This window comes from Neophocaena asiaeorientalis, unplaced genomic scaffold (genome assembly GCF_003031525.2).
Source record: "Neophocaena asiaeorientalis asiaeorientalis breed wild unplaced genomic scaffold, Neophocaena_asiaeorientalis_V1.1 scaffold44, whole genome shotgun sequence".
NCBI lineage: Eukaryota > Metazoa > Chordata > Mammalia > Artiodactyla > Phocoenidae > Neophocaena > Neophocaena asiaeorientalis.
The window spans coordinates 344,532-354,360 of NW_020173678.1; the positions used below are offsets into that span (position 1 = coordinate 344,532).

At 41.0% G+C, this 9,829-nt stretch overlaps 1 protein-coding gene across 1 annotated transcript in view; it reads left to right on the forward strand.

Annotated features, from left to right (window-relative positions):
- Window positions 1-8,248, forward strand: part of NR5A2 (nuclear receptor subfamily 5 group A member 2) — a 126,565-nt gene extending 118,317 nt beyond the window's left edge. Inside the window, exon 7 of the mRNA XM_024749636.1 lies at window positions 6,399-8,248. Coding sequence (XP_024605404.1) covers window positions 6,399-6,646 — 248 coding nt within the window. The 3' untranslated portion in view covers window positions 6,647-8,248. The remainder of the gene's footprint in view (window positions 1-6,398) is intronic.
- The last annotated feature ends 1,581 nt before the right edge of the window (window positions 8,249-9,829 follow it).

Genomic DNA, 9,829 nt, shown 5'->3' on the forward strand with positions numbered 1-9,829 from the left:
CTGCTCCAACTCCTGCTGGAGGGATGGCCACCACCTGCCTGCCTGCCTGGTGTCATCCGGGACCTTTGCTCGCGATTAATCCGGGGCCAGCAAGCTCTGTTGAGTCACCCATCTTGATGCCTTTCAAGTCCATCCCCACCCCCATGGCCACTGCGCTTGTCACCTGTATTCCTGCGACAGCCTCTCCACACACCTGCTCTTTCTGACTCAGAGAGCTGACCGCATCCTTCCTTCTTAAGATCTTGCAATGCTTCTGCACGGCTTCCAGAACAAAATGCAGACTCTGTCTGGTGTGCAGCGCCCTTCACAGTCCTAAACCTTAGGGTCCATCCTTACTTTACACCCTGCTCTCCTCCATGGAAGGTAAGCCGCTTTGCGGGGCTCCAAGGACCCCGTTTCCTGTCTGAGAGGCTTTGTGTGGGGGTCGCCGTCTCCTGCCACCTTTTCCTCCCCGTGTTGCTCAGCTCACCCGTTTCTCAAAACCTCTCAGGTGTCACTTCCCCCAAGAACCCTTCTTGCCCCCAGGCCCTGGGTTAGGTGCCCATCCTGTGTGTGTCAAGGGCATCCACTTCTTGCCTCTGAAGCACTGGACACAGAGATTGTGTCTTTTATTCCTCTATCTTCAGCACCTGGCACAGGGCTCTTTGAATGAATGAATGAACGAATGAATGAGTGAATTCATAGATTGTGTATACATAAGGTATGAAAGAATAAGTGAAGCATAGTAGCATGTTTTGTAACTTATGAAGCACCAACCAGTTGGAAGGGCTTCTTTCTACATACAGAAATAATACGTATGCTGTACGTCCACATTTTTACACACAGTTCCTGTCAAAGAGTTGCATTTTCTTGTTAGTAATTTATATATGAAGACGTTGAATTGTATGTTCTGGTCGCTAAAAACAGCTCTTGGCTAATAATCATACACGTGTGTATACATATACACACACACACATTTATGTAAAGGAAAGAGCCAGCATGTTGCTATCCGGAAGTTCCTACAAAATTATTTATACAGGGCTTCCCTGGTGGCGCAGTGGTTGAGAGTCCGCCTGCCGATGCAGGGGACACGGGTTCGTGTCCGGTCCGGGAAGATCTCACATGCCGCGGAGCGGCTGGGCCCGTGAGCCATGGCCGCTGAGCCTGTGCGTCCGGAGCCTGTGCTCCGCAACGGGAGAGGCCACAACAGTGAGAGGCCCGCGTACCGCAAAAAAAAAAAAAAAAGAAAAGAAAAATTATTTATACAAATTATTTAAATATAGCCCTTTAAAAATAATTTTAAAATAAATTCCTTATAGAAAATTCATTTCCTTTCTCCTTTGCTGGCTTATCAAAGGAAAGGGTCTTCTGAGGACAAATTGTGAGCCAGTTTACAGATGTCACCCCTCCAAAAGCCACAGGGGAAAGAAGTGTCCTCCGGGTGCAGAATGGTGCCTCTTTTCCCCACTTTTGTATCTTTGAAAGGACAGGATGAGATTTTTTTCCCCACGTGTGGAAAGTGAACAAAGATAATTATATTCTTGGGCCATTTGAGTCTCCCGGACCCCCAGCCTCCTCTCTCGGCAAAGGACCAGTCTCTGAAAAGCGTGTGCTGACCGGGAGGATTTACAGCCTATGCCACATGGCAGGTACCAGGGAGATAGAAATCAGTATCTTCATCGTCAGAAAGAGCCTGAATGCCACGTAATGACCGAAAAGCCAGCTGTAATATATTCAAGAAGACCTAAGGGTTTACTTTCCACTAAGCATGGAAAAAAAATCTGAGTACCCCACTGTGAGCTTATCGTAATGCTGCCTCACATAAAAAGTTGGTAATTAGTCCCTGAGTGAATAAAGTAGAATAGATGATAAGAGATTGATACTTAGAGGAGAAGCTCAAAATGATTTTGCCAGTCATCAAAATTTAAAGGCGCTGGAGAAAGGGTTGGATGCCTCTGTCTGTTTACATACTGTTTCCAACTCAGAATCTGTAATGATAGGGTTCATTAACTTGCGTTTCTAAATTGTATTAAGATGAAGTTTACATAAACGTCAAAGAAAAATGTAGTGTGCCCGAACGCGGGAGACTTTGGGATGAAGCACCACAGGAGAACTGCGGGGGAATAGTTCATTCACGAATTTCCTGTGTTATGGACTCCTGGTAAGGGGTGAGCTAAGACTCCCAAACACGCCAGCACCCATTCATTAGAGGAGGGCTTGGTTGGTAGGGGAGTACCCCAGATGAAATGGTGAAGGTTTTAAATGTATTTCATGTTTAGTTTTTCAGGAAAGGGCATTGAGTAGCATCAAAAGGAATTCTATGAGCATTGTGGGAGCACGTTTAAATTTCTGGACTCTTCCTAAAAAGTACCTACAAGTGAGCTACGTGAAAGAGAAAATTCCAAGTCTTCCGAGAGGTGGTGGCATCTGTGTTTTGGCACTTCTCCATTGGCTTTTTTTTTTTTTTTAATTCACAATTTTTAAAGGTTATATTCCATTTATAGTTATTATAAGATATTGGCTATATTCCTTGTGTTGTACGTTGTATCCTTGTAGCTTATTTATTTTGTACGTAGGAGTTTGTACCTCTTAATTCCCAGCCCCGATCCTGCCCCTCCCCCTTCCCTCTCCCCACTAGTAAACCACTAGTTTGTTCTCTGTATCTGTGAGTCTGTTTCTTTTTTGTTATATTAATGTTCACTAGTTTGTTGTAGTTTGTAGATTCCACATATAAGTGACATCATTACAGTATTTGTCTTTCTCTGCCCGACATGTTTCATTTAGCATAATACCCTTCACGTCCATCCACGTTGTTGCAAATAGCAGGATTTTATTCTTTTTTATGGCTGAGTAATATTCCATTGTGTATGTGTACCACGTCTTCTTTATCCATTCGTCTGTTGGTGGGTGCTTAGGTTGCTTCCATATTTTGGCCATTGTAAATAATGCTGCTCTGAACATTGAGGTGTATGTATCTTTTCGAATTATTGTTTTCATTTTTTTCAGATATACACCCAGGAGTGGAATTTCTGGGTCATGCAGTATAGTTCCAGTTTTCGTTTTCTGAGAAATCTCCATACTGTTTTCCACAGTGGCCACACCAATTTACATTCCCCATAGTGGAAGAACCAAGGTCTGCCTGTCAGACCGAAAATGAAAGACACTCGGGAACCCAGGGGCTCACAAAAGAATTCACCACAGGATTCTTTGAACAGAACACACTATTACATATTTAAAATATTTCAGGGAGAGGTCTATTGTATAAATCAGTTTTCGAAAGCTGCTCTCAAATTAGAAAAAGAAAGGAGGTAGACTTATAAGATACGTAACGGCTATAAGATACATAACAGCTAATGTAATAGGTCATTTTATAGCCAATCAACCTTGGACAAATACACCACTGATATAAAGCAAACATTAATTGGAGAAATCCCTGGGGAAGCCTTGACTAAAACATGTAATATACAACGTCACCGGAAGATGCTGGCAGTGTACATAGGGAAATGGACGATTAATAAAGGAGGGCAAGATGCAGTGAGAGAGACAGGAGCTGAAAGAGATAAGCCAGAGCAATGATCCAGGAACTTCTTGGTCGGTGAATGAGAGTAATTCAATCAAAATCTTTTTCTTTCTTTCCTTCCTTTTTTGGGGGGCCCGTGCCGCGTGGCTTGTGGGATCTTAGCCCCCGACCAGGGATTGAACCCACGCCCCCTACAGTGGAAGGGCGGAGTCTTAACCACTGCACCACCAGGGAAATCCCTCTTTCTTTTTTTGACCTTGTAGCTTACATATCAGAATCATTGCCACTAAATTACAAATTGCCTTTACAGACATGGAAAACAAAATAGACATTCAGTTAGTAAGTGCCTTTGGGGCAGCTAGCAGCATAACTTTTTTGGTGTTTAACGGTAAACACATTAAAAACACAGTATTTTCTTTCAGAAGGAAAATTGCGTGTATTTTTAAACTTTGGGGAGAAAGGTGGCAGTTTGGACCAGTATTCACAGAAATTATCCAGCAAATGCTGATCTGAAGATTTTAATGATTATATGTACTAATAGTAAGTGAATAAGCCAGAACTTATGATCCATCCTTTGTTTTATGTTTGTTAGCAGTTGTCTGTTTTTGTTTTTTTTTCTTAACAGAATCCCATAATTTATCACAGAAGGTTGAACCTCATTCTCAAAAAATACATTTATCAAAAAAAGAAGGTTTCAAAAACAACTTTCTGAAAAGACTATTATTCGTTTATCTTGCATTTCATTCCGTGCAGATTCCTCCCCTATAAACTTCTGTGACTATTGCTAGCTTTTCTTGCTGTGAGAATATCTTTCATTGTAGCATAAAATAGTGCGCTCCGTTTCGATTGTTTTCCTATGACTGTGTTAAAATCACTGTAACACTGGAAGTAGCTTGTTTGGTTTTGGTTTTTTTTTTCAACTTCTTAATGGTAAAAAAAAGAGAAAACTAAATTTTTCCTTACGTTTCATGTTTAAGTTTAAATGTTTTCTTTAGGTTGAGTGGAGGGTAAAGGGAAACAAGGCTAAGAAGTTGGTCAGAATTCAGATGAACTGTTTTTGTATTACCCGTTCTCTGCTGTGAAGCTTTAGGAAGGACTGATGTCTGTAAGCAGAGGGTGAGCCTCTGAAAGTATAAGAGCATGGCATTTTTCTGTCATCTGGCCGGGTATAGCGTAGTCAAGGTACTTCCAGCTGTTTACATTTTGTAATTTTGAACCAAATATAACTAATATTTCTAAGTATTTGAAATAACTTAAAATAACTTTTAAGACATTTTAGATGAGATAGATGGAAACTGCTTTACTAACTGTCAAGTGTCACCTGGGTACACCGTCCAGTGGGTAACAATTTAAATGCCAGTTTCAATGCCACAGGAAGGCGTGAGCTCGTAGCGTAGCATTTGTCTGTTTGTACATCTCATTAATAAATAATCAAATACTTCTGATTCTCCCATTGTACTTTGACATAGATGTGATCCCGAATGCTCACACTATGTCGGTACTAATTCCCCACTGTTTTTAATTTGGGCCAGAGGTTTGGGGACGGAAAGGGGGAAGCATGTTTCATGCAAAGTTACGGCTCAAAATGTAAACACTGAAATCATCCTGGACACATTCCAACAGCAAATGTAAGGCAGCCTATTGTAACAGCATTTAGAGATACCAAAATGGACCCGCACATACATACAGGCTAAGGTTAACGACACATGGAGCCGAAAATATTGGATAAGAGTTATTTTGGTAACTCTTAACTGAGTTTAGCACATTTAACCTTTTAGTCATAGTATTATGTGGTTTTCTATAGAATCGTTCTTATTTATTTTTCTCCAATTAGAAAATAAAGCGGGGGGAGGGGTGGATGCATCTGTTTACCTTCTTAGCATGGATGTCTGTAAACACACACAGATATCCATGCGTTTCTTCCAGAGGCTTCTATATACACATTGTGTAAAAGTTGTAGTTAACATAAATAAACTCCACAAGAGAAATTCCACCACCACCGTTTTCCCTTGCTCATTGTCGTGTGTGTGTCGGTCTGTCTTTTGACTCTCTTTCCCCCTATTCAGCATTTATGAGGACCTATAAGGCAGAGCATCTCCAGGAGTTAGGCTGGGTGCATTGCCTGCATCCGTCTCCTCTGTGTGAGCGACTCATGTCCAGAAGGAAGAGAAAAGTGTGAAGTATCAGACTTTAGAAACCACATTGAGGTTAAAGGGTGCCGGCCGTCCTGGCTTGAATTCTGCCTAAAGGACAAGCCTTTCATTTGATAAAGATCATTAGTCACTGAGACATATATTTTAGAGCGTTCCCAGCAGCCACTGTTCCTCTGGCAGTCACTGGAGTGTACAGATGGTTCATTAGCATAGGCTAGACAAGTCAAAGGCTTTCAGAATCATTTAGAAAATGTCAAACAGAAACAAGAACCCTGTCACTTTTTATTAGAATTAACTACATCATACCCTGGACACAGATTTCACCTTGGGTCAGAAAAATTAATACAGAATTCTATGAATTGTGTCATATACGGGGTTAAGATAGGTCTTCCTAGAGGGACTCATTTGCTGGCAATATATTATGATCTCTCTGCTTTAGGAATCCTTAAACCTTTCCTTTTGTGAGATATGAAAAGAATTGACCTTGCTCAGAATCCGTTGGTGTCTAGTTGATTTGGAGGTGTAGGCAGAATTTCAACAAGACATTCTTCTAAAGCTCTTTTGTGATCGTTTTTCCCGGGAAGCTTGGTGAGTGGGGCTGACTGAATATCGAGCATTGTAGCAAGTCTGCTTTATGTCGGGAGGAAAATACCTCCTTTAACTGAACACACTGCTGGGGTAAACAGGGATTAAAACATCATCGAATTATTGTGGGGTTTTTGTTTTTTTTTTTTTTTTAAATCCAGATGTCAAAAACCTGGAGAACTTCCAGCTGGTCGAAGGTGTCCAGGAGCAAGTTAACGCGGCCCTGCTGGACTATACAATGTGCAACTACCCGCAGCAAACAGAGAAATTCGGGCAGCTGCTACTCCGACTACCTGAAATCCGGGCCATCAGCGTGCAGGCCGAGGAATACCTCTACTACAAGCACCTGAACGGGGATGTCCCCTACAACAACCTGCTGATTGAAATGTTGCATGCAAAACGGGCTTAGTTACAGCCCCTAGGAGCGCGGCTTCCAAAACCCAAAGAGATTGGTGGGGGGAAAGAAGAACAGGAAGAAAGGGAAAAAAATAAAATAAAATACTCTGAATGGCTCCAAGCAACGCGAATGAAACACTTGGTTTAAAAGATATTGAATTTAATAAAGCATAATAATCAAATACTTCATAGCCAATAAATGATGGATCCAGGGTATTTGTATTGCAGACTGGGAATCAAAGGCGTCACATCCCCAAAGAATTCCGCATAAAAGACGTTGGAATGGAGTGAATTGAACTCACAGGTGGCTCCCAACACCACATCAGGATGAAAATGGACAGAACAGTTCTTGTATAGTGAAACTGATCTCCGCTGTGAAGAAATCTAGGAACCGATCTGTGTTATCCATTAGGCTTTTGCAGCGGGGGATTTGAGCTTCCAGAATTCCTCCGCGGTAAGGCTGAACTGAAACCATTCTCAAGAGTTCGTCAGCTGCACCGATCATAGCCCCTTCCCTCTTCCTTTCCAGGACGCAGCACCTTCTGTCCCGTGATCAAGGAATCTGTACTAAGGACTAGCGCTCAGCCACACCCACTAGTAGCTCCACCAAATCATGAAAAGCCTAATCTTCAATATCTGTGTCTTAGACCTGCAAACAGCTATTAAGAACAGTCTATGAATACGTTAGCTTGCCATTTTGACTATGTTCTGGTTTGTTTTGTCATGTGTTCATGTTAAAAAAAAGAAAAAAAGCAGGCAGTATCCCTCTTCTGATCTTATATAAGGCATTAATTAATATTAAGGGCAACGAGTACAAACTTTGAAAGCTTTAGCTCTAGCATTGTAGGATTTCATAAAAATTTCCAGCAGAAAGGCTTGTTAGACTACATCAGCCTTTTTAACCATCAAGGTTTGTAGCTCATTAAAAAATACAACATGAAGTGTATTTTGCTGGGATGTCAAGTAGTCACAGTTCTAAATAGTTCAAAACAAAACTGAAGCATGTTAAGCCACGCAAAATAAAGGAAGGGATGCGCAGATAAATTGACTCGTTGCAATTGATCATCCCCTAAACGCAGAGGGGAAACGGTGATCTTTACGTATGGCCTGGAAAGATAGTAAAGCGATTCAAATCTTCCCCAAAAGGGAAGGGAAGAGAGTGATACTGACCTTTCTAAGTCTAAAAGTCTGCTGTTGAACAAATTGGAGGACAGAGAATTGCGAAACAAACTCTCCAAACGATGCTGTCAGTATTATTAACAGGCGATGCCACAGATACAGAAGTCTTGCCTTACTTCACAATTCTCAAAGGTAGCTGTGCAGATGTGGATCAACATTTGTTTAAAATAAAGTATTAATACTTTAAAGTCAAATAAAATTAGAGTGTTTACATTCTTTAGGTCCTCTAGGGGGAGGGGGGAACGTGTGATACGACAGAAGAGCTAAAGCAGTAATTACCTTAATGTTATTTTTCTGATTGGTAATTATTTTTAACAGTACTTAGTTATTATATGTCGTGAGACACTAAAATCAAAAACGGGAATCTCATTTAGACTTTAATTTTTTTTTGAGATTATCGGCGGCAAAATCACTTGTAGAAACTGTAAAAAAAAAATGAAAGTTATCTCCTAGTCCCTTAATTTTTTCATAAATGTTTCTGGCTTTTGAATAGTTTATTTATATTGTATATCATAGTTTCAGCTGTAGACAATTATAATGCTAATTTATTGTTCCTTGGTTTCGCCTTTGTCTAAGAGAGCCAAGACTGAAGAAACCAAATATATGTGTTTATTGTAGCATGTCAAGTTAGCGGAACATAGTTCAGAGACAGAGAGGGGTCTTAATGAATTAAAATCATTCGCTTGATTAAATGTCTGTAAATCTTCATAATTCTTACTGTAGTTTATTTAATATCTATTGTAAATTATGTGACTTGTAACCTCCTCTGTTTTCAAGTAAATTTAACAAGGGTGGAGTCTTACCTGGTTTTTCTTTCCAAGCGTTGTATGTTGTATACCAAAGATATTAGTTATTACTTCTGTGTGTACAAAGAGGATTATTTTATTATTTTTATTAATCACCTCTAATACGCGTCCATGCGAAGGGTAGCCATCAGCTAAGCCGGGCGTCCACGGCCCCTCGTGCAAAGCTTGGTCACCCGTGTCATCTCCGTGGCTCAGAGGACAACGGAAAAACAGAGTCCATATCCAAAGCAGTAAATGAAACAGCGGCATCTTTGCTCTCCCCAGTTAAAAACCAGGTCGGAGGGGAAGAGTGTCAACAGTTAACGAAATGGTTCCATCAATGGGTGTGGAACGTGGGTGGAAGCAATTTCGAGATTTGGGGGATAGTTATTCGGAGGGTCCTTAACATTGCAAAAAAATTGTAAAAAACAGATACATTGATGCCAAAAGTCCAGGTTTTATTTGAAATAGACAGTATTCCCCACTGACTATTAACACCCAAAAAATGTCACATATGGGTATGCTGTTGACCTAGTAAATTACACCATGAGAACAGCTAGAAAGAGGGGCAACACGGAGATTACAGCCACGCCGCTGGTGCCATTAAAGGCAGAAGCTGATAAACAAGAATGCCAGCCGCTTGGCGTCCGTGGCCCATGCGAAGCACGCGAGCGGATTTTCTCTAGTGTTCATCGTTAAGTGGCTTACAACCAGACATCGACTTAGCAACTGCTTTATCAACTACGGGATCTATTTGTAAAAGCAGACTCAAATACGAAGGTTTGGGGCTTGGCCTGGTTTATTATCGTTAGTCTATGTTTATAAACAGCAAGTCTGTCACGTCTGAATATTTGTCTTACGGATCTTCTGCTGCTCCCCTGGATCTGAACCCATGCAGATGTTTAGTGTGTGAAGTTGGTTCCTTGTTGACATTACTTACTGTATCAGTGAAATCAAATTGTCCTGTTGGTTCTTGCCAGGAATTTCTCAACAAAATGGAATTTTTTTTTCAGTATTTCAATAAATGTTGATATGCCCAGCCCGATCGTTTTTAGAAGTTTTTATGGTGTCCTCATTCTGTCGGGTTCTAAAGCTTCTACGTAACTGAGATCCTCGACTAGGAATGGAGTCCAAAGAATTCCACACGAAGAGATACTTTTCCTTCTCTAGATGCTTTCTCAGGTGGTCCACTGTCTTTAGTTGGATACTTGAAGCATTGGACTCAGTCTGTG